Source organism: Equus caballus, chromosome 1 (assembly GCF_041296265.1).
Source record: "Equus caballus isolate H_3958 breed thoroughbred chromosome 1, TB-T2T, whole genome shotgun sequence".
Classification (NCBI taxonomy): domain Eukaryota; kingdom Metazoa; phylum Chordata; class Mammalia; order Perissodactyla; family Equidae; genus Equus; species Equus caballus.
Window position 1 is genome coordinate 197,819,896 of NC_091684.1, and position 25,863 is coordinate 197,845,758.

The 25,863-nt window shown below is 39.9% G+C and overlaps 2 protein-coding genes across 5 annotated transcripts in view; both read right to left on the reverse strand.

Annotated features, from left to right (window-relative positions):
* The window catches only part of SOS2 (SOS Ras/Rho guanine nucleotide exchange factor 2), an 88,476-nt gene extending 68,953 nt beyond the window's left edge, over nt 1-19,523 (reverse strand). Inside the window, exons 1-3 of one of the 3 annotated variants that reach the window (XM_070242506.1) lie at nt 19,077-19,416; nt 3,163-3,289; nt 662-787 (exon numbers count right to left, since the gene is read on the reverse strand). In XM_070242506.1, the coding sequence (XP_070098607.1) occupies nt 662-787; nt 3,163-3,201 (165 nt within the window). In that variant the 5' untranslated portion in view covers nt 3,202-3,289; nt 19,077-19,416. Of the gene's footprint in view, nt 1-661; nt 788-3,162; nt 3,290-18,433; nt 18,917-19,076 lie in introns of those variants that run through there. The other 2 variants (XM_023624853.2, XM_023624861.2) reach the window with 2 other exon arrangements.
* A 4,044-nt stretch (nt 19,524-23,567) lies between these two features.
* Nucleotides 23,568-25,863, reverse strand: part of L2HGDH (L-2-hydroxyglutarate dehydrogenase) — a 40,242-nt gene continuing 37,946 nt past the window's right edge. For both annotated transcript variants that reach the window (XM_023624938.2, XM_070242657.1), the window contains one exon: nt 23,568-25,651. In XM_023624938.2, coding sequence (XP_023480706.1) covers nt 25,456-25,651 — 196 coding nt within the window. In that variant the 3' untranslated portion in view covers nt 23,568-25,455. The remainder of the gene's footprint in view (nt 25,652-25,863) is intronic.

Here is a 25,863-nt window from a genome sequence, read left to right on the forward strand (position 1 = left end):
GCAGTGCCATGTCCGCGCCCAGGATTCGAACCAGCGAAACCCTGGGCCGCTGAAGCTGAGTGCACAAACTTAACCACTTGGCCACGGGGCCAGCCCCAACAAAAGTAATTTTTGAAAACTGTGATACATATTTCTAAAAATCTAAAAATACTCCCATGTAACCAAGCCAAAACAAGTATTTTCGCATTAATTCACACATAATCTTTTAGAGGTATACATATATGTATTTTCCAACAATGAGTAAATATCCGTAAGATTTATACTAGTCCTTTATTGAGATAACATTTATATGCAGTAAAATGCACAGATCTTAATTGTACAATTCAGTAAGTTTTGAAAAATGCTTATACCTGGGTAACCAGCACCCTAATCAAAATACACAACATGTCTATCATCTCAATCTCTACCCCTCATAGGCAGCCACCATCCTGATTTCTATCACCATTAATTTCAGCTGTTTCTGCACTTCATATAAATGTATCATACAGCATGTACTCTCTGAGATCTGGCTTTTTTTGCTCTATAGAAGGTCTGTGAATTGCACCTGTTATTGGGCCTATCAATAGTTCTTTTCCACAATTTAGAATGATAGAGATTTAGATACAAAAATTAATTTGTACAGTGGTTCAGTGGCTTTTTGAAATAACAAAGTAGTTTTTACCTCCACATCTTGAACAGTCCTTGGCTGAGCCATGCATAATTTATTAAGCAGTTGAAAAATCAGCTCTTCAATGTAATAGAGAGATTCTTCATTAGCTGAGAGATTGGGATGTACCTGCTCCTGAACCTTTAAAAAAAAAGTTCTCAGTTAAAGTACAGGCAAAATAATATTTATTGAACAAAAATCAGAGAACCTTATATATAACTAATACTACTTTATTAGAATGGTTACTCAAATATAGACAGAAAACACAAAAAATGAACAAAAAACCCTGTCTTTGTTGGTCTCTATAAACTTTTCTTAACCCACAGTGCAGTGGTTCTCAAACTTCTCTGGACTATGAAATTCTGTTGAAAGCCATAGGTCCCTTCCTCCCTACCACCAGAAAGTACAGACACATAAAAGATTCTACACAATCTCAGTGGACTCACAGACACTTGGAAATTAACCAGCAGATCTACTAGAAGTCCACAGACACTGTCGTGACCCAGCAACAGAGGCTCTCTGAATAACCACACCACTTGACGCGTTACAGAGCTGCTCTGGGAAGTGACCGCTAGTCCGCTTCCCCTCACAATGCTACATGCCCCTTGTTGTCGTCATGTGGCTGTGCTGAGCCTTCTTTGTTGTTAAATTCTTTAAAGTTAGAACCTACTAATCTGTCCTAAAAAATAACCCAGTCGAACTAGATATGAGGAATAAGGAACAAATATGGCCGAGTGTATATGGTAGGTGTCATGCAAAATCTGTTGAATGACTGAACTAAGTATTGCTCTAACTTTTTATTCCATGCTATTAGAAGGATATCAGTGTCACTGACATAAAAATTAACAGAAAACTTAAAACAGTCTCCAAGTTTTGAAAAACTGAATCAGTAATTAAAAACCTTCCCACAAAGAAAATAGCATGAAGCTGAAGCTGTCTACTTCATCTAAATTCTCAAAATTTAGCCTAACACTGTTCATTACAGCCTCTTGTATTTTGTAAACCCCTAGGATCTAGAGGGCAGACTTTCTTTCACTCCTAATACCAGTTACACATGTGTTCATTTTCTCTGATCCGTCTCTTAGAGGTTTATCAATCTGATTAATCTTTTCAAGAACTAGGCTAGGTTGATCTTTCCTATTTTATGTTAGTTTTATACTTCATTTATATCTGCTCATCTTCATTTTTTCTTCTGCTTGTTAGTTCTTTTTTCTAACTTCTTGAGATAGATACTTAGCTCATTATTTTTCAACATTTCTTCTTCTGTAATATGTATATTTCTCTAAGAATTACTTTTGTAAAAAACCCACAGATTTTGACATGGAATATTTTTTTAAATCATCCAGTTCAAAATAGCTTCTAATTTCCATTATTGTTTCTTCTTTGACCTTTAGAATTTAAAAGTATGTTTCTTAATTTCTAAACATATGGGATTTTTTTAAAGTCTTTTTTTTTTCTTTTCTTGCTGATTTCTAGAATAATCACATTGTGGTCAGAAAACATACTTTCTATGATTTCACTTTTCTGACATTTATTGATACTTGCCTTTATAGCTCATTATATGGGCCTTAGATGGCTTCACTAACAAACTCATCAAACATTTAAGGAAGAAATGCAATAATCTAAAGCAAACTTTCCCAGAAAATGAAAAAAGAAGAAGACTTCCCAACTTATCTTGAGGCTAGCCTTGATAGAAAAAGTCAAAAAGAAAGATAAATATTATAGGCCATTTTCACTCATGCACCTAGAAACAAAAGCCTAAATAACATATCAACTAACAAAATTCCATAATATATTTAAAAAACTATACAACACAACCAAGTTTGGTTTATCCCAGGAATGTAAAGTTGGTTTAATGTTGGAAAATCAAGCAAAGTAATTCACCATGTTAACAGATAAAAAAAGAAAAATAATATGATCTCAATAGATGCAGAAAAGCATCTAAAAAAATTCAACATTCATTCATAGTAAAATCTCCCAATGAACTTATTACTTAATTTGGTGAAGGATACCTAGAAAAAAGCTATAATAAACAGCATAGATAATGGTGAAATAGTGAAAGCTTTCCTTTTGAGACCAGGAAAAAGGCAAGGATACTCGCTGTTATCATTTCTATTCCACATTGTACTGGAGGTCCCGGCCAGCACAGTACAGCAAGAACAAGAAGTAAACGTATAAGAATTAGAAAGAAAGAAACAAATTTACACGATTTGATTGCCCATTGTGACAGTTAATTTTATGTGTCGACTTGCCTGGGCCACAGGGTGCCCAGACATGCATTTGGTTAAACGTTATTTCTGCGTGTGCCTGTGAGGGTGTTTCTGGATGAGATTAACATCCGAATTGCCAGGCTGAGTAAAGCAGAGTGCCTTCCCCAATGTGGGTGGGCCTCAAGCAGTCCCTTGAAGGCCTGAATGGAATAAAAGCCTAAGTAAGAAAGAATTCCTTCTCTCTGCCTGACTGTCTTTGGGCCACGATTCTGGGCTTCTGTCTTTGGACTGGGACTAGAAGTATACCATCAGCTCTCCTGGGTCTCCAGCTGACTGACTGCGCATCTTGGACTTCTCTGCCTCAGAGACAGAGAGGGAAAGAGAGGAAGTTTGTGTGTGTTTCTGTTTCTCAGGAGACCCCAGACTAATATATCTGTGAAGAAAAATCAAAAATATTGTACAAATTATTTTAATTAATAAAAAAGTTTTACTTCTATGTAACAGCAACAAAGTTAGAAAATAAAAGTTAAAAGTACTATCATTTACAATAGAATAAAAAAATATATCAGGTACCTTGGAACAAATCTTACAAAAGAAGTATAAGACTCCCAGGGAGAAAACTATAGACTCCAAGAGAAAGTAAAGATTTAAGTAAATAATACGACGTTCATGAATTATCAGACTTAATATTGTAAATATATCAATTCTCCTCAAACTAATCCACGGAGTTAATAAAATCAGAGTCAAAACCAAAAAAGTTGTTTTGCTGTAACTGACAAGATAATTGCAAAACTTATATGGGAATGCAAAAGGTTAAGAAAATCAGTCATACACTCTTAAAGAAGCACAAGTACTTGCTCCAATCATTATTGGGATTTACTACAAAGCTACAGTAATTAAGAATATGATATTAGTATAATGATAGACAAACAGATGAATGGAACAGGAGAGAGAGGACAGAAACAAGCCCACAGGTATATGGACCCTTGATTTTCCACAAGATGGCACTAAGAACCAGGAGGGTGGGCGGGTGTCATGAGAAGGTGGGGGAAGTGGATGAATAGTGAACAACTGGATACCCATACGGGGAAGAATGAAACTCAACTCTTATTCACAGTTTACACAAAAATGAATTCTAGTTGTATTTTTTAGACCTATTAAATAAATAGACCTAATAAAATTCTGATGATATAAAGCAAGATAATATCTTCACGACCTCAGGATAGGAAATGATTTCCTAAACAGGACATGAAAATTACTACCTATACAGGAAAGGACTGATAAACAACTACATTAAAATTTAAAACTTATGTTCATCAAAAGACACTTTTAAGAAAATATAACAAAAGGATTCACAACCAGAATACATAAAGAATTCCTAAAAATTCAGCAGGAAAAAGATGCTAAAAATCCCAATAGAAAAAATGGGCAAAAATACTTAAACCAGCACTTCACAAAAGATGAAATTCAAACGGCCAATAAATGTGGAAAGGTGCTCTAGCTCTTGAGTAATCAAGAAAATGCAAATTAAACCACAATGAAAACTGTTACCACTTACCAGACAGCAAAACTAAAAAGTCTGATAATACCAAGTATTGGTGATTATGTGGAACAACGGGAACTCTCACACTGCTACTGGAGGGTAAAATGGCTTGATCACTCTAGAAAAGTTTGCCATTATCTACTAAAGTGCAAGATATGCCTACCCTGTAACCCAGCAATTCCATTGGTGGAGAGAGAGAGAGAGACAGAGAGACAGAGAGCAAGTGACAGAGAGAGAGAGAGAGAGAGAGAGAGAGAGGGAGGGAGGGAGGGAGGGAGGGAGAGAGTGAGATCCCTTAGGGCTATGTAGTCCAACAGAGTAGACACCAGCCATATGTGGTTACTGACACCTGAAACGTAACTCCACTGAACTGAGACGGGCTGTACATATAAAATACACAACAGATGTCCAAAACTTAGTATAAAAAACAATGCCAAATATCTCAGTAATTTTATATTAATTACATCCTGAAATGATTAGATTTATTGGGTTAAACAAAATATATTATTAAAATCAATTTCATCTGTTTCTTCTTACTTTTTTAATGTGGCTATGAGAAAATTTAAAAGTATGTATGTGGCTTACATTATATTTATATTGGACACAATTGCTCTAGAGAAATAAGCACACATGTTTACGAGAAGACATGTACAAGTAGGCGCATAAATAACGCCCTCAAACTGGAGAGAAACTCAAATATCCATCTAGAGTACAACAGATATATTGTGGCATATCCACACAATGGAATACTGCAAAAAAAAAAAAATTAAAAAAGGAAATTAAAGCTACATAAAACGTGGCTATATCTTCAAAATAATGTTGGCAGAAAGAAGGCAGATAAAAATACATATAAACGGGATTCTCTTCACAAAGTTCCAGATCAGACGAAATTAAACTGCAATGTTCAGGGACACACGCTTGGAGAGTAAGACTGTAAAGAAGAGCAAGGCAGTGATGGCCACAGAAGTGGTCACCTTCTGGAGAGTCCCACTGAGAAAAGTGCTAAAGAGGTGTTCCTTAAATTGCATATTTATGTTTTATGCATTTTCTGGCTGTGTGTTACACTTCACCATAGATAAGGTTTTAAAAAGTTAGAGAATCATCTAGCAAACAGAAAATCGAGAGATGAAATTATCAATAAAATAAGTCAAAAGTCCCAGCTCGATGAATAAACTTAAAACGTCAGAACACTGGAGACAAAGAGGATATCCAAGAAGCTTAGGGTGAAGGGAGGAAGCGGGTCGTCTACAAAGAAGTAGACATTACACAAGCTCCAGACTTCAACAGCATCACCAGAAGCTGGAAGGCAATGATCTCCGACCTAGAATAAGGTCCTAGCAAACTATCAACCAAACATCATGGTAAAATGAAGACATGCTTACATACAACAAGATCAACAACTGTATCTCCCACACATCCTTTCTCAGGGAGCTTCTATAGTTTGTACCACACTAAAACAAGAGTATAAATCAAGAAAGAGAAAAATAGGAGGTACAGGAAACAAAGGAACCAATACAGAAGAATGGCCAAGAGAATGCCCAGGATGAAGTGAAGGGACATTATAAGATGAGAGCTGTACAGCAGACATAAAGGTTACCCGTCCAGATGGAGCAGGTCAGAGGCTCTGGGAGGAAACACCTCAAGACAATGATAGAGCATCTGATGGATCTAAAAATCTTGAGAGGATATTTAGACAACTGGTAGTTTGAGCCTGAATTAGTAAGTACACAGAAAACCACACAAACAAGAATATAAGACAATTATTAAATCCAGTAAAAGTAAACGGTTAGGTAAGAAAGAAAGAGTGGTTTAACTATAAATAGCATTTACAGTCGTATAATGCAAACTCTGAACACTGACCCAACCAAAATTAAGATGCAACCACGGGGTTGGGGGAAAGGCAGGAAGTATGCGGGTGTGGACAGAGGGGGGAACGTATATGTGTATTAAAAAACATTAAATCCTTACCTTTCATGGTAGGAAGTCAACAGAAAATGCCCAGAACAGAAAAATCAGGAAGTAGCAATAAAAGTACTTTTCTCCCTTAGAGATGTAGAATACTGAAACGAATCACTTTGAAAAGTTAAAAGTCACTGTCTCTAGAAAGCAGAAACTTTTGTGAATAGGGAGGAGGCGCTGCTATTTTTCATAACAAGTCTTATAGAGCCAGTTATCTTTTTATCTGCATGAATAATGTTGATAAAATACAAACTAATTTATAAGGAAACATGATTTGAAGTACAAAGGTGGGAAAGAGTAAGGAGTCATGAAACCCATACAATAAGTAAAAATCACTTTTAGAAGTTTGGATAAGAAGTGTTTAAGGCAGTTGGAAATTCATATAGGATCAACATCCAAAAAGCCAGGCTTTACTATATATATACATATATATACACATGTTTTTGTTTTGTTTTGTTTTTTGTGAGGAAGACTGACCCTGAGCTAACATCTGTGCCAATATTCCTCTATTTTATATGTTGGACGCCACCACAGCATGGCTTGATAAGCGGTGTGTAGGTCTGTACCTGGGATCCAAACCCATGAACCCCAGGTTCCCAGGCCGCCGAAGCGGAGTGAACGAACTCAACCACTACGCCACTGGGCCAGCCCCACAATATATATTTTTTTTATAAATTCAAAATAGTTTGGGGGAAGTAAATATTTCCTCTTACATCCTGTGCTTCTTTAACATGACAAGAGGAAACAGTCACATCTTACCACGTATTTCTATTAGATCAATAGAATAAAAAAAGACTTTCCTTTTTTAATATAAAATAAACATTTATATTGGAAGTTCAACAGTAGAATTCGTAAGGCTGTTTCTTATAACATCCTTCCATAAAAGCCAAGGGCCTTACTCAGTGAAAGTCACTGTGCACGAGAATTAAGATGTGTAAGCGGGATGGATATTTTTTCTGTGATTATGATTTTAATAAATAACCTACAAAGCAACTTTAACATTAAGCATCAAAGTTTCTTATGCTGAACTTCTTGCATGTTAAAATCTCACCCACAAATACTAAGAGGACATCAAGATGACAATGAATGATACCCATAATTGGCACTTTCACAGTGTCTACCATCTCAGCTCCCTAAGAGACAGTGAACATAAAATGAACACAGCAGAACAAACTCATCTATCATATTTTTTCTGAAAGACTAGTCAGAAAAAGAGCAATTAAAATAATTTTCAGTCTTTAACAGTAGATTAACAAGTCAGACCTGTATTTTAGTTACACCATATTTTTAAAGTGCCAGAAGGTATTTCCTTACACATACACTGTAAACAGAAGAGCCACAATACTATAGATTCATGCACAGACAAATACAAAAGCATTAAACTTTATTTTTTACCCTGATAAACACTAGATTTGACAAGTTTCAGAAAAGTTATTTCCTAATTTGTACTTTTCAGTTCTCCATATTTACAATCAAATAAAAAAATCTTGCTAACGCATTTGTTCAATCAACTAACATTTGAGTTTCTGGTAAAGTGTAGAAATAAACCCCTTTGGCTACACAGTCTGACTGACATTTATTTATGCCAAAGTCTTCACTTCAGTGCCAAGGTTTCTGCAAGGATGCAAATGTCTCAAACATCAATTAAGAATATTGGAAGTCTTTTTTGTTATGAAAGAGTTAAAATTCAATTTAAAAAGAAAAAGCAGCAAATTTCATTCTAAAGATAAACACTAACAACTACAAAATACTGCTGATAGAAATTTTAAAAGAAGTGAGAAATTTTATGTGTTGGAAGATTCAATATTGTTAAGATGTCAATTCCTCTCAAATGATCTATAGATTCCACACAACCCCAATAAAAATTCCAGCAGGTTTTTTGGTAGAAATTGATATCCTGATTTTAAAATCCGTATAGAAATACAAAGGTCCTAGAATAACCAAAATGACTCTGAAAAAGAACAAAGTTGGAGGGCTAAAACCACCTGATTTCAGTAATTTTTATAAAGCTACAATAATCGAAACAGTGTGGCACTACATAAAGACAGGCAAATAGATCAATGGAACAGAAGAGAATCCAGAAATAAAACCACACATATACAAATGATTTTTGATAAAAGTGCAAAGGCCTTTAGCAAAGGAGAAAAGATAGCCTTTGCAATAAATGATGGTAGAACCACCAGATATTCATATGCAAAAAAACCCACATAATATATACAAAATTATCTCATCATATACAAAAATTAACTCAAAGAGATCATCTATCTAAATGTAAAAATGAGAACTATACTACTTCTAGAAGAAAAAACAGGAGAAAATTTTTGCAACTCTGGCTTAACCAAAGATTTCTTAGATACGACACTAAAGGCACAGTCTCTAAAAAGTCAAACGGATAAGGTAGACTTCATAAAAATTTAAAACTTCCACTCTTCAAAAGATAAGAGAATAAAAAGACAATCTACAGACTGGAAGAAAATCTTTGTGGAGCATATATCTGATAAAGGATTTATATTCAGACATAGAAAGAACTCTCAAAACTCAACAATAAGAGAACAAACAATAAAAATGGGCAAAAGATCTGAACAAACACGCCAACAAAAAAGATATATAGATGACAAATAAGAACATGAAAGATGCTCAACATTATTAATCATTAAGGAAATGCAAATTAAGACCAAAACAAGATATCAGTACACACCTATTAGGATGGGTAAAATTAAATACCAAGTGTTGGCGGGAGGAACTGGAACACTCATACATTGCTGGTGGGAATGCAAAACTGTATAACAGTTTGGATGGAAAACAATTTGATAGTTACTTAAAAAGTTAAATATATACCTACTATCTGATCCAGCTACTCTGTGGTAATTACCCGAGAGAAAAGGAAACATACTGTCACGCATAGACTTGTAGACAAATCTTCAGAGCATCTTTATTTGTAATAGCCAAGATCTGAAAACCAAATGTACATCAATAGGTGAATGGATAAAGAGTGGTACAGCCAGACAACGGAATACTACTGAGCAATGAAAAGGAATGAACTATCGATCTATGCAAACATGGATGAATCTCAAAATAATGATGCTGAGCGAAAGCAGCCAGACAACAAAAGAGTATATACTGCATGAGTCCCTTACTATAAAACTCTGGAAAATGCAATCTACAGGCAGGGAAAGCACATCAGTGATTGCTTGAGGATGAGGAGTGGGGAGGGGTGGGAGGGAGAAACATAGAAAGTCAAGAGGAAATTTATGGGGCTGAAGGATACACATATCTTTATTGTGATGGTTTCACTGATACATGCATATATAAAAACTTATCAAATTGTACATTTTAAATATGTGCAGTTTATTGTACGTCAACTATACTCCCAAAAAGTTGTTAAAATAATATAAAAATATAATATTGTGAGGTGCGATTTTTCTGATCAGGGTGTATAATCAAGAATCGAAACCACATTGTACGCTATAAACCCACTAAGGTCAGGAACTATTTCTTACATTTTTGGTTTCCTCCTATTTCCTTACCCCTTTATTCCTGACACCCGCATAACCTAATGCCATGCCTCACATAAAGAAAGCACTCACTAAATACTTGTTAAATCAATAAATTCAAGGTAGCAAGCAGATTTCTTGGCCTAACTGAAATCTGGGGACTGAGAAAAAATTAAGAACTCCGTGAAATTTGTTATTACTTCACAGGATATATACCTGGAGACTCCATTTCCCACAGGTCATAAATGAGGGACTCGCGCTCTTTGCTCCTCTATTCCTACTGTCTGTGAATATTCACTCCTCACTTACAGTCAGTGCTGTTTATCAGGTGCTTTCTCGATGGGTTTTCAATGCAGATTTATTTAAAATGCAGGTAAGTACAGGCCAAGAATCCCATTTTATTTAGCTCAACACTCAGGTGAGGGCTAACCATAAAATAATCTAAACATGTAAGAAAGACCACTAGCTGAGGCTAAAAACTGTCATCATTAAAATGTCCCCTGACTGGAATGAAATGGCAACGATCTGTGAGCACCCTCCCGGACACGCAGCCCATCAGCCTGCCAAGCCAAGAAGCAGCAGGTTGGATCCGTGGTTCCCAACCTGTTCCAGTGGGAGAGCATCTGGAAGTCACAGTGCTCTTAGCAGAACATGAAGTATTAAGATAGTTACACTTCATCATAGTAAGCAGGAAAAATGACTATAAAACTTAAAACTATAGGCAAGTTCGTAAGAAAAAACAAAAAGTATCATAAGCTGTTTTCCCTGTAAAACCTCTCTATCTCTAGTCCATTTATTTTACAATCTTCCACTACTCACTACGAAGTAAACTGCAGCAGGCAGGCACCACAGACTTAAGAAAAGCTTACGAGAGAAAAATAAAATTAAAAAAAAATAATATTGGCTTTTTTTCTGTGAACTGGGAAAAGATCACTATTACCAAATACATTGTATTCAAAGTTTAAGACTCCCGAGGCCAAATCCCTGCCCTTCAGCACACTACCCAAACTACCAGAGGCCGGCTCTCCGAGATCTGCCTCCAGGAGGGAAGCGTTCCCACCTGCCTTCACCAGTGCCCTCCTCCCACTTCACTGAGGAAAGGCAGATCTCTTACTTAGCCTGAATTTCACCATGCTGTGTTGCCCTGGGGTGCAATAAATTAATTAATTCTAGGACACTAAATAAAGAGACAATTATAAATATTTTTCATTTAAGTACCTTGCTTCTTTCTCTCCCAGACTATTGTCAAAAAACACATCCTGATGAGGTGAAAAGATCATGAGAACAAAGAAAAGAAAGCAACTTTAAGAAATACTAAAGGCAACATTACCTTATTTCATTCAGCAGAAAAAATTCGAAACAAGTTTTCACATCTTATCTATCTTTCTATCCTACAATTAGAATTCAGAAGTGAGATGGTTGGCATGTGACACGTACTAACATATTCATTTGAATTGAAAAAATTAAGTCAGACTTTGTTGGAAAGAAGATAAATAGGATTAGGCTGGTTGGCTTGACAATTAAAACTGACCTTACCAATTAGGTTATGTGGTGGATATTTTCCGTAAAATGAAAGACTGTGATAGGCAGAATTCTAAGGTCGCCCCCAAGATTCCCACCCAAAGTATACAAGCCCTATATACTTCTCTTCCCTTGAATGTGGGCAGGGCCTGTGACTATGATGGGATATCACTCCTATGATCAGGTTATCATATATGGCAAGGTTGACTAAGGTCTGTAATCAGTTGACTTTGAGTTAATCAAAAGGGAACTTATCCTGGGTGGACCTGACTTAAATCAGGTGAGGCCTTTAAAAGAGGGTCAAGAAGTGAGACAAGAAACAGCAGCAAATGCATTGCTGTTGGCCACGAAGAAGCAAACTGACATGTTACAGGGAGGGTCATGTGGCAAGGAGTGGTGGCAGGCTCTAGGAAGCTGAGGGCGTCAAGAGATGCAACTGCAAAGAAATGAATTCTGCCAACCACCACGTGAGCTTGCAGAAGGACCCTAAGCCTCAAACGAGACCACAGCCCCAGCCAAAACCTTGGTTTCAGCCTGTGAGACCCTGAGCAGAGAACCCAGCTAGCCGCACCTGGACTTCCAACTTGCAGAGACTGTGAGGACAATGGTGTGCTGCACTAAGTCACCGGGTTTCTGACCACTGGTGACGCAGCAACAGAGAACTAATACAATGAGCTAAATCTGTGCTCAAGAATTCAATGAAAATGTTTAAAGAATGTGATACGGTAAGATACATTTATCAATAACTATTATCAAGGATAAGGTGTACTGAAGTTAATACTGTTTTTATTTTCTCAATCTTTCTTGGATATATCAGACTAAACAAAGTACCTCTAAGTTTTTTTTGTTAGTGAAAAACGAACAGTTCTAATTATTACTCATTTGACAAGTTCTGGAAAAGCTAGAAAATGAAAAAGCGAATAACTCTAAAGACCAGGTAACAAATCATTTTGCAAGTCAAGTGGTTTCCAACTTTTTGTCTTAAACAAAATTAAAGAACCTAAAAGAGTTGCTGGCTGAAAGATCATTAAGAATCATGTTTTTGATAGATCACAATATAATTTTTGGCATACAATTTGAAAGAAGCTTTAAAAATGAGTTTGCTTCAAATTTTTCTTTTATTTCTGTTAACAATGGTTCTCAGGGCTTACATCTACAGAAATGGAAAACAGGAATAGAACTGGTGCTGAACCCTGGTCACTCCAGCAAGACCCTGTCTCATTCTAGCAATAAGTAATATTCACCCATGAAATATGAACTAATTTAAAAACAAACAGCTTCACAGATGTCATTAAGTAATGCATTTTCAATAAAGCTTTATGATTATTATTTTTCAAAATTCATGACATTTACGTTCTTTTGATCAACATGTCCTACTAATAATTCAACCCAAAAAAAGGTTTTAAAGCTCTAAAGGTTTTAAAAATTTCTCACTGGAGCATTTTAAAAAATGCAATAGACTTTTGTTGCAAAGAAGTGTAAATACAAAGGAGGGGGTCAAAGACAAACATAAAAATATTATATTAGAATAGAATTACATGGGGGAAGTGGAATGAAAAGTTCACAGGAAAAGAAGAGTGATATAAAATTTCCAACTGTTAAAAAACCACTGTCATGTATATTTTAATAGGATGAATGGTGAGTCTCAAATTGTTATGGTACTTAGATTTCATTAGATACATTTAAAAGACTGATGAACTTAGTATTTAGAACACATACAAAATTACATCCTCTGCAACTATTTGAATTTAAAGATGAAAACTTTTAGATGTCAACATAAAAATGTGCAAATTTTTAAAAATTCATTTGGCGATACACAGAAAAAAAGTTAGAAAACTCCTAATTTAGGAGAAAGAATCAAGACTGTGTTGACTAGACATGAGCCTAGCGTGAGAGGGAAGAGAAGGACATGATGAGGTTTCTGGCTTGAGAACTGAGTCTATCATTTATACTGGAGACGCAGTTCATGGAAGATGATGATAAGCTTGGACCGGGTCATGCTGCAAACGTCTACATAGGAATGTCCAAGAAGCAGGGGATGTGCAGTTTTAGACAGGCTGCAAAAGAAGGCCTCTCGAGAAGACGATGTTTGTCTAGTCTTAAAGGAGGTAAACTGGTCAGTCATGTTTTTTACCTGCTGGAAGGTTGCTCTAGGCAGAAGAAACAGCAAGTACAAAAGCTCTAACACTAGAACATGTCCATGTGTTGCAGGTACCAGGAAGTTAGTGTAGGGCAGGAGGAGAGCAGAAAAAGGGACAGTGGTAAACGAAGTCCGAGAGGTAAAAGGGGAGGGGCAGACCAGACTCGCAAGCCCCTGTGAGGACTCAGATTTTTATTCTGAGCAGCAATGAGCAAGCTCTGAATAAAGGAATGGCAGGACCTCACTTATCTCTGGTGCTGAGGGAGACGGAACAGGGTGATCACAGAAGATAGGAGACCAGCCAGAGGCTATTTTAACACTCCAGGAGATGGCTGATGAAGACCGTCCCATGCAGTCTAGGTTATGAAAGAAAGACAGGATTCAAGAATAACTCAAGAATTTTATTTTGAGCAACTAGAAGGACAGAGCAGCCATTTACTGATATGGGAAATATTACAAAAGATGCGAGCATGCTTGGGGGGGAAGAGAAGGAGCTCAGTACTGGCTGAGATGCCTATCACACATCTATGTGGAAGTATCAAGAAAAAAGTTGGATATCCAAGTTTAGGAGAGAGGTCTGAGCCAGAAATAAAAATTTGGAAATCAGATATAGATGATATGTGAAGCAACGAGACTGGGCAGGATCTCTAAGAAACGACTGTAAACAGAAACAGAAGTGCTCAGACTGAGCCCTGGAGAGGTCAGGATGACGTGGTTGGGAGACGAGGAGGAACCAACAGGAGACGCAGAAGGAACAGCAGGGTCTGGTGTCCTGGAAGCCAATGGGGGAAAGGATTTCAAGGAGGAAGAGAGCAACTGTCAAATGCTGCTAATGAGGCAATTAAGAAAGAATTAAAAAGTGTTAAGTAAGTAAGAGGCGGTGTTTGAGTTTACAAAGTGATTCAACGAAGAAAACTGGGGTACTGAAAACTGAACAGACAACACTAGCGCTCACTTCTAGATCTTGATGTTATTTTCATTGTGTTGCTTCATCTCCACACATTAAAATGTGAAATGCATAACACTTTATACATTTCAAAAGCTTTCTACTTACTATCATATGTTCTTATGTAAAAAAAGAAAAGAATTTTAGGTTGTTAATTTTTAACATGACTACATGAGATAATGCTAAATCCATTAGTTCCATTAAAATTCCTTCCCGATTCAAATATGCAGCCTAACAGAGGATATAATCAAACTACTGTTCCCTTGCAAGAGAGGCCATGGTTAACATAAAAGACATACACTTGATTTATGTCAAGTGGTAACACAGGTAATGCTTTGGATACTCAGCATAAAACACTTTAATGGAATATTATTGCTCCAAATATACCACACCAAAATTAAACTGGAAAGAGAAGAAGACCACTAAATCATGGCTGACAGGGAGCTAAATGCAGCAAGTTAAAATGCACTCCTAATGCTCATCCAGTTCTAGCTGAACCTCTTGGGTCAGCTTGGGTCATTATTAGTTTGGAATAATTCCAAATGACTCCCTGGAGCTCTACTGTTATATTCAGTGGCTTTAGGAAATCCAGAACAGGCCTCATGTCACGAAAATCATAGGATCTCCTATTAGTTTCTAGCTTTCAGTTGGAGTGACCTTTTCAAAAACCAATTTTGATTAAGTTAATCTAATTACTTTGTTACATAAATAATCCTACAGGATTAACCTTAATCTAATTACTTTGTTACATAAATAATCCTACAGCACTTCCTATTCTCAGGTAGAGACCTTAACCTGGTCTACCTGTAGCTCCCAACTAGCCTCATCCCTTCTGTTCACTTAGTCTTCTTTAAAACAAGTCGTGTTCCTACCTTTACAGGCCTCAAATTCTTTCTCCCCCTTACTGTGTTTGGTTAATGCCTACTGATCTTTCAGATAATTGTTTACTTCTTTACCATCTCTCTCTCCCAGGCCTCTGGCCACATGCATTTAGAATGGAAGCTTTACGAGAGCAGGGGCCTTGCTACAACCTCAGTATCAAGAATGATGCCTGGTACAGAGGTACTCAGTAAGTATTTGAATATATCCTCCAGAACTCAGCACAAATACTTCCTTAGAGAAGCCTTCCTTGATCCTCTTGTATCAGTGATGCCAATTTTATTTCTCAAAGCACCTATACTTTTCTTCTGGGCCCCAGAAAGATCCAGTGCAATCTTCTAAAACAGTTCCAACAGACATTAGTACAAAGGCAGAAACACTAGAATCTTTCCGATTTCACAAAAGCATTTCTAAATCAAATGTCCCATCTTCTTTTTCCCCGCCACACACTGCCATTAGTTAACTTACACAGTTTCTCACACCTCTTGCGTTTCAGACAGGTATCTAAGAGCAAACAGTAATGGCTGAGGTGGAGAGTCGATATTTAACCTGAATCAAATCAGACTCAGGAACAAAGTAGTTGAACGAATTCTTTCTAGTTCTCTATGACATTTGTAACTACACATAGTAAGGCAACAGACATAGTTTCTTCCATGGCTAGCCTGGTGAAGAACACCTTACAGAAAAGCCATCTAGAAGGAAAATATCAGGGACTTCAAAACCTGATAAAATGATTTTAAGGCATGTTTCCCACATGTAGAATGATTACACTGATTCTTCTCGACATACAATCAAATAGCACATGCACGAAGTACCAAAGGCATTCCAAAGACACAGAGAATAAGCTGCATTTACAAATACATCCCACGCTCTTCTTCCCTCCAAGTAATACGATAGCTCCAAGGTTCTTGGGACTAGTGGTGAAGGCATTTATGTTTCTGGCTCTTTTAGAGAAGATACATAATTTAGCAGTAATGTTAACAATCCATCAGTACTGCCGTTTTTCTCTGCTTTACCCTTGTAGTTCTGTATGTATTTAAATGCTCTACATGAAGTTGTTTTAAAAGTTAAAGAACAACACATTTCTATTTCCTGAATTATTTCTCTATAAACCTAGTTTTCAATATTTGCATTTCTACCTAGTGAAATGAATATTTAATGTTAGTTTAAAAAAATCCTTATGCTTTCAATGTCAACAATGGTGACTCTGTCACATATATACATATATCTAAATTACGGTTTTCATAAAAACTAGCTGAAACTTGAAAATAAGCAAAACAGCTTACTGGGTGTTTTCAGCGCAGTGCTCTGTGTGAACCTCTGATTACTCCATACTGTTGGGGCCATTTTACAAATCTGTAAAGTTAACTTAGAGATTTTTGTCTGGTACAGATACAAATAATTTCTGATCAGTAGAAAAGGTAATCCAAAATGTACGGTTTACGTCCCTGTAGGATTTTAACTAATGTTGTATCTAACTCAACAATCTTATCCTAGTATTCCTTTATTAATCTGCCTATAAATACCTACCTCCTCAAAGAGTCACACGACGTGGCTCCAACATCTTACAAGTTCCGTCATTAAGTAACGAGCTGGATCAAAATCACTGACACACGTCCATTCATATCTGCAGGACACTCATGATATTACCTTTCTGAAAATTCTATTTTAACAGTTTTGGAGGTTCCACCAAGATGCCCAAGCAGACGGACCTGACAGTGCCAGTTAAACGGCACTGCTCCTTTCACATCCACAGATAGCCCTTACATAACTCTGAGCTCACAACTGCTGTCTCATGTATATAAACCCAAAACTCAAAGTTGAGAATTTTCAATCCAGATGGTAACCACCTTAGAGCAGGGCCTTTGCTTTTATTCACCTTCATATTCTTAGTATCCAGCATGGTGCCAAGTACCTACAACGTGTTCAACAGATGTTAAATGAAGTTAGAGTACACATGTGATCGATGACAACAACAACTGGAGGGGAAAGACCCAGCGGTCTACCTGATGCTACTGCTGCTACTCCCAACGCCAGGAGTCCCTGTAACTATCTGGTCAGAGGGAGGAAGAAAGCCAAGTTCTAGATGCTCCAAATGTGAAGACTGAGCCTCCCTCGAAGTGGCAGGAACTGTCATCCTACAAAGGCCTGGATGGCAGGTACATACCAGAATTTAACACATCCTGCAAAGAAAGAGTGGACCCTGAGCTCCTTAACAGCTATGACTCTTAGCAAACACTACAAACCTACATGTTCCAACACCGCAAAACTGGACAGAATCCAAATTACTAACACCAAAAATCTTCCAAAAATATAAAAAAGTCTTCCATGGAAATATACCTCAATTCTATAATAACCGTAAATTAGTAAATTAAATAGAAATTGCTTTTTGAATTCAATTCACCTCAAAAGACCAAATTTTCTTAGATGTATTTATTCCATAAGCGAAGGATACACAAGAACCGTGGAATAAGACAGTACAGATCTACAAGGCACCTGAGTTCCAGGAAAACAAGCACAACATGGAAATGCAAAATAATAGGCTTAAAGCAATGGACTAGGATTGGACGCTAGTCCTGGCTTTGTTTCCAGCCTAATTTGAAGAAACAGATCTAAGCTGTGCATGTAGGATTATTAGGGTCAAAGCTACCTACTGAGTAAGTTATACAACACATACGCAGACACTACTCGCTGCCACAAGGTACGAGTAGATACCTAGATCACACTGCCAACAACAGGCAATAGGCCTACTGACACTTCTGAGCACAATTACTCACAGGAGGGTCAATTACCATCTAAGCATTCCCCCTGTGCTTTCAGCGCAGGCCAGAGTTCACGATCACCACTCGGCACACTTGCCATTTCTTTCCCTCTCCTTGTAGAGTGGGCTGCCCTTGGAAGCAAAGTCAATCTAATACTTTAACACCTAGTATGCCAGTGATATGACAACTGTCTAGCTGCCCCTAAGTCACCTCCCCCAACTTCTTTAAAAAGACATGACGATGTTTGGCCCAAAGGAGACAATATCTCCCGGTACGAATTAAGAAAATAATGGAAAGTCTGAGACTCTGAATGCATGAGCAACACATTTTTACCTTTAAAATATACCTCTTCCTTTCATTTACAGAAATTTATTGTATGAAGATTTATTTTCCAAGTGCAGTCTTTTAAATTAGTGCTTATTTCTCCTTTTTCCTACAATTGATCCTTGGTTATCCCGCACGAGAGGCAGAAGGGAGTAAGTCTGCATCAACGGCCGGGCAGGCTCGCGCTCGGCAACCACGCACCATTTACAGTCTCTAACTCCGTCTCGACCTTACAAAGGGGCTCGCTGTAAAACCGCGAGCGTGATTATCCCCCAATTTCCCAGGCGCAGACGAACACCATCTCCCGGAGAGACGACCCGGACGTCCAGGACTGATGTTTACGAGCTGCAGCTCTCTGAGCGAGTCCCGGAGCGCGCCGCGCGGGAGGCGGCCCGGCTGGCGGGACACCCCGCGGAGGCAGGGAGGCAGGGGCGCCGGGCCCCGCGGCCGCCCGCCAGGGACAGCGCCGCCCCGAGCCGCGTCGGACGGCCCGGCCCGGACAGCGGCTGGGGCCCCGCGGAAGCCGCCGCGGCCGCGCCCCCGGCGCGTCTCCCCCGCAGCGCGCCCTCCTTCCGGGCGGCGGGCGCGACGCGGCCCCGGGCCCCCCAGCCGCCCGCCCGCCCGCCCGCCCGCCGGCCCGGCCCGCACCGACCTTCCGCAGGGCCGGCACCAGCAGCCCCCGCCATCTCGGGCTGTTCTCCTCGCTGAAGAACTCGTACGGCTGCGGCGCCTGCTGCATGGCCCCGGCCGCGGCGCCTCCGCATCGGGGGCCGGCCGGGCCAGCGGCGGCGCGGGGCGGCGGGCGGCTGCTCGCGGCGCTCGGGGGCTGGGCCTGGCCCGGCGCGGGCCGCTCGGCGGCTCCTCCCCTTTGTCTGGCTGCGGCCGCTGGCGGCCGGCCTCGCCCCCCGCCGACTCCCGCTAGGGCCGCGGCGGGCGGATGGCGGCGGCGGCGCGGCCCCTCATCGCCCCCCGCGGCCCCGCCGCGTCCCCTCAGAGGCCCCGACCGACCGGGCGCGCGCGTCGGGCGAGCGGGCCCCTCGGGCGCGCACAGAGCCGCCGCGCCCCGGCCGCCGCGCTCCGTCCGGCAGTTGTGGGCCCGCCCCCGGCCGGCGCGGCCCCCGGCGCGAGCGCGAGCGCCGCACGGAGCATGCGCGCGGGGCGGGGAGCCGAGGGGGGCGCGCGAGGGGGGCGCGGCGCGAGACGGGGCGGGGCGAGGAGCCGGGAGGGGAGCGGGGGCCTGCGGGGGGCGCGGCGCGGGGCGAGGGAGCGGGGGGGGAGCGGGGCGCGCGGGGCGAGGGGGCGCGCGGGGAGCGGGGCGGGGTGGTCAAGGGGGCGGGCCGGGGCGGTTCCAGGCCCGCCGCCCGACCCGGTGCGCGTCACGCACGCTCGGCCTCCTCTCGCCCTTCCCGACGCCGAGCTGACCCGGGGCCTCCCCTCGCGCGCCTGCAGCCAGGGCTGCGGTCCTGGGAGGCCGTGCGAGGATGCGAAGGGGCGCTCGGGCTGGACGCGACGGTTAGCGTCCTTGTGCTCTGCGCGGCTCTTCTGTACGCGGAGGCCGTGTGGGGATGCAGGAGGGAGGCGTGGCGGGCCCGAAGCACACACCGAGGCCAGAAAAGGCAGGTGACAAGGACGCTAATCAAACTTGAAGTTAAAGGTCCTTCGCTTGCACGGGTCCCTATGTGTTCACAAAATCATATCTTTTCTGTAAAACTTCCCAAACAGTTTTGAATTGTTTTCTTAATGGTGTCCTCCAAATTGTGTAGGCACCCGTCCCGGAAAACCTGGATCCGCCCTTGGGGCCCAGCCATACTCATTAGCAACCCAGAACGATCCCAGACCTTGAGCTTTCCTGAGTTGAACAGGCATAGACTCTGGAAACTTCATCATTAGCGTAAATTTCATCCCACGAAAGATGCTGAGCGCATGAATTATAACAGATTGTCCCCAGCCACGAGCAGTGAGGAAGGGAAAGGAAGAACTGGGCGCAAAAAAATAAGTGCGCCACACTTCAGTTCCCAGATGAGTAGGTGAGCAATTGAGCAAATCACACACCATTTTGTCATTTTGGCAAAATCAGAATGGCAGTTGGAAAACTTAAGAGATCATTTTTCTAACTCAAGTATCCACTGAATCAAGAATGTCTTCTAATAAATGGCCACAGCCATATGTACGTGGGATAAAAGGTAGGAGAGTGAAATGCTTGCATTTCTCCAATTAATTTTCCAATCAGTGAGGGCAAGGACTTTGGGTTACGGAGACCGTCTTTACTTCTCTCTCCTCTTCCAGGAGTCCGGTTACAGACTACGAGACTGTCAAACTACTAGACTCTGATTGTGTTTCCTTACAGGAGAGTAAAGTTGTTAGTGGCAAGTTTCATTCTTGGCCATGGATATTGGAAACCTTTGTCCTGAAGATACATTTTGTTTAGCCAAGGCTATGTTTAAATTTTTTAAATTGTTGTTAACATTTTAAAGTCAAGAAACTTCATATAAAAATTCTGGATTTCCAGCTTCTCTTGACAAAGACTGGGCCCTGCTGCCTGCCTGCTAGGGCGTAATCAGCAGGCGGCGGGCAGTGGCCACCCTCTTTAGAAAAGAATGCCATCCCATTTCCAGTTGGCTCTTCTCCCCACCTGGCACTCTTCACCCTTTTACGTAACCTGCCTAGTCTCCACAGGCATCTGAGTTGTGATCTCTGGGCTAGGCAAACAGAAATGTGATCCGCGTGCATGTGGAGGATAAGCCAAGAATGACACCAGTAAAAAGCTTCCCAACCAGACAAATGGGCCATCTAGGAAGAATCGTTGGATCCATACCCTACGCTCTACACTAGGATAAATTCCAGATGTGTCAGACTTAAATGTAGAAAGTAAAACCATAAAATAATTTGTTTATAACTTCACAGTATAAAAGACCTTCCTACTATGATATAAAATCTGGAAGATTGATAACTTCTCTTTTTAAAAATGTATGGCAAAAAAACCCAACACAAGCTAAATCAAAAGGCAAATGACAAACTGGAAAAAATATCTGCAATTCATTCCCTTAAGAGCTAATTTCCATAATATCTAAAAGAGCTCCTACAAATTAATAAGACCATAACTCAATAAGAAAAAAAAGGATAAAGAATATGAAGACGGTTCACAGAAAAGGAAATATAAATGTCTCAAACATATTAAAGATGCTCACCTTCATTCACATTAAGAAAAAGCAAATTTAAATTACACTGAGTTATTTTCCATCCATTAGAATAGCACAGACGAATAAGTTCGATTATACACTGTGCTGATGAGTATGGGGAAACAGGTGCCCTGGTTCATTATTGGTGAGAGTGTAAATGGTCCAGCCTCCATCAAGGGCAAGTGGACAACGGCTATCAAAGTTGCAAAGGCACACACCCTTTGACCCAGCAAATTCTTGGAATGTGTCCTATAGGTATACTTGCTCATAGGGGAAATGACTTAGAAGGTTATTCATTGCAGTATTGTTTGTTACAGCAAAAACAAAACAAAAACACCCTAGAAATAAACAATTCAAATAATCATCAGTAGGAACTGGTTCAACAAATAACAGTAAATCCACAGAATGGAACCTATACAGTCATTTAAAAAGAACCAGGCACTGTGGAACATTCTCAAAGATACACTGGAAGGCGAAAGAGCAGGATGTATAAGATAGTGTGCAGAGTATGCTACCACTGTGTAAAATAAGATGGACGCAGTGTTTTACTATACATAGATGTAACCTCTCTGCCCGTCTCCACAAGATACTGATAATTTTTGTTGCCTCCAAGATGAGAACTGGGTGGCTAGAGACGGAGACTTTTCACTGTGTACCTTTCTATGACTTTTGAATGTTCAACCATTTGAAATTGCACTTATTCAAAAACATTAATTAAAAGCCATTTTTTAAAATGAAAAATTTCCAACCTCATTATAAACACCTGCTTCAAGTGTTAAAAAATGGAAGTGTTAAGCACACCAATACTGTAAAAGGGAGGGCCTATGTATATATACCAAAGAGCTCAATTATACATTTGATTTAAAATCAATAGGCTATCATTTTAATAATTTAATTGATGGTAATTTTACTTGTCTTTTTGGAATTTAAAATGGCTTTTGGGAGATAACTTGAATGACTCAAGCACATCTCAAATTTTAATAGGCAGGTAAAATTTTACCAATAATATTCTCCCACTGAAAGACATTTTCAAGAACTTGCTCAACATTTCTCCCATTACTCCCTCTTACTTCCTCAATTTATTTAAAGCCACAAGTGCTGCCAGTCAGTAGCAAACCAAAGCAACGCCACAGGAAACAATACACGTTGTTGTCACTCACTTTCATGGTTCGTTTGCTGTGGCTAACTCTGGTGCTCTCACAGTCCACCTGCCGGAAAGCAGTGGGGCAGGCGCTCAGACAGATCATTTGGTTATAACCCTTATGGAGGCTCATACGAGAAGCCCGACCCCATGTAAGAGAGAGCATACCAAAAATGTCTTTCCAAGAGGAACTGTAATTTTTTATAAAATGCCAAAAGATTGGTTTATTTCTTGGACCCTGCTCCTCCCCAAAAAGCACTGTTTTTATATGTTATATACATTCTGCTATGGAACAGAAATAATGTTGCCTAGTGCTCTGGGGTATGAAGATGACACTGAGGTCAGCCACATATTGCCACCACTACCAGATGGAAAGCCATTTTTGTAAGTGGGGAAGTGTTCTTTTTTTTTTTTTTTAAAGATTTTATTTTTTTCCTTTTTCTCCCCAAAGCCCCCTGGTACATAGTTGTATATTCTTTGTTGTGAGTCCTTCTAGTTGTGGCATGTGGGACGCTGCCTCAGCGTGGTTTGATGAGCAGTGCCATGTCCGCGCCCAGGATTCGAACCAACGAAACACTGGGCCGCCTGCAGCGGAGTGCGCGAACTTAACCACTCGGCCACGGGGCCAGCCCCAGAAGTGTTCTACTTTTTATCCAAAATATAAACTACTCTACCTGATTTTTATACTACACACAAATACTGAAGTTTTAAACTTTTTAAGATTGGCTGCTATCTAAAGCTGGGGTAGTTCATGTTTGACACAAAAAATTTATGTGAATCAGAGTTTTTATAAAACTAAAAATTATGTTCACAACACTAAGGCTCCTTAAAATATTTTTAATATTAATATACATTTTCTCCTCAGAAATACACAAAACTTTTAAATATTCTATCAGTATTACACAACAAAATCCTATGACATAAATATAAAATATTTTTACAAACAGCATGACCTACACATTCAAAAGACTTTCAATAATTTCTTCACTTATATTTGTTGGAGGTATAGTACAGACCCAAATGGAATGAGGATTGCTTTAATTAAGACAGTTATTTTTGTAATTTCAGTCTTTCACAGCTTAGCATACACATAATCTTACTGTTGATTAAATAGAGAATTCTAATATTTTCCATCACTTAATGGTCTTGTAACAGAACAGAAAAATACGCTGTATGTCCCATTTCTTGGAGGAATCAGTTGTTAAGAAGAACCATTAGGGCTGTTTCTTGCTCGAGTGGTTTCTGAATGCTTCCAATATGCTCATGCCAAGTGCCAAATGACTGCCTACCAGTGCATTTACCTGGGCTGTGCTACTTCTTGAGCATGAGCTGATGATGCGCAGCCTTTCCATTAATGGATGAGGTAGCTCAATCAGTGTAATCACTGAAGCTTGGAGTGAAAAGGAAGGAAACAGAAAAGTTTTTCCTATCAACCAAAGTGCACATCCTTCTAACTCATCCATCACACAGCTTTGGAGAGGGAAGAGGAAAGAAAAAATGAAGAATGGAAGGTTGATCCTGAGAGAGCATATGTGGGGGCATGGATGAAAATGTCTCACATAAGCGGTGGTTCTGTAATAAAGGTTTCCCCAATCAGTAGGCTGCCATATTTCCATTTATCTTTCTATTTTCCAACTTTCTGAATTGCAAGATCCATTTCAACAGAGACCACATGCATATGTACAGTATACAGTATGGCACTGGGCAACAGTGTAAAATATTCATGAAGTACACATGAATGTTAAGGCACTTTTGCGGTTTACAAAAGTGAATGCCTCAAAGTTAGGTATTTCCCAAAATGAAGAAACATCCTCATAAAAGTCTATAGGATCCCTGAAAAACCAAGTAGGCATGAATTGTTAGTGATCTTGGCCAGCATCTGAGAACCTTGGCATAACTGAGGGACAGAGACAGAAGAGGTAAATAATTTTTAAAATTACAGACTTCTGTCTACCAGTGACAGGTCTCTCAAACTGTTCTCGTAAAAGCCCATCAGCTGCAGGTTCGTTCAGCTCCTCAGCCACAGAAGACTGAAGGGCGGGCAGCAGCATCTTAGCCAAGTGCTGCTTAGACACAGTGATGACTCCACACCAGGTCAGTTTGGGAGAGCTGGGAATCAAAGAGGCTGGCACTTCTTTTGCAAAGTTATTTCTTACAAATATTATAGCCAAGATAGAATCTTATTCAAACTACTTAAAAATGTGAGATTTGATATATTTTCTTAAAATCAAGAATTTCAAATTCCCAAATACAAATATTGTTGCTCTAAATAGTTTGACCTTTTCTGACTCTTCAAAATTAAAAGGTTTGCAACCTACAAATACTAAATTTTCTTGTGTAGGAGAGACAAAAAAGGCTTAGATATTATAAAGCCAAAAAGTTAAGGGAATAATCAATTTTTTATGCCATCATTCCCAGAAATTCTAAACGAGCCCAATCTCTAGATCCCCATTGGTGAGGACGGGTCATTAACAGTCAGGGATTCAGGATAGACACAACTGTACCTTTCCTCTTTATTCCCAAAGTGAAAGAGCCCGGGCTTTAAAAAATTATTATTTCTATGTTACAGCATTGTAATAATTCAGTGGTTACCTAAACAAGATACCTAAAGTTGATATTTTCAAACCATTTTCCTTAAAATTAAAGAATGCAATTAGTATTCTTGTTGCCAAACGTGGAGATTAAAATGCATACCTAGCTCCTTCCACTAATTACAAATTAAATCTCTGTTGCACTTCATCTGCGATCATTCCAGAAATTGCCAGGGAAGAAGTGGCAGCAGGGGAAGGTGCGTTTCTCACATGAAGAATGCGATTTCCCATGTCTCCAACGCCTCCATCAAACACAAAGTCTTCCACCAGATTTCCAGCCCTGTCCAGGGCTTGGGCTCTCACTCCAGCTGGACCTCTGCAAAAGTAAGCGTGGTGGTCAACTGACCAGGAGGCAGGACGCTCCACGAGTCAGTGGTCTCAAAGGACTCTGAAAGCAATAAAGTCTTTATGCTTCTAAATGCACAATTATGTGGAAACCTAATAGGTGTGAGTTTAGCCAAAGGCTGTCAGTTGTAGCCTGTCAGACCTAGATCCTTACCCTAGAGCATACGCCTGCTACAGGACAGT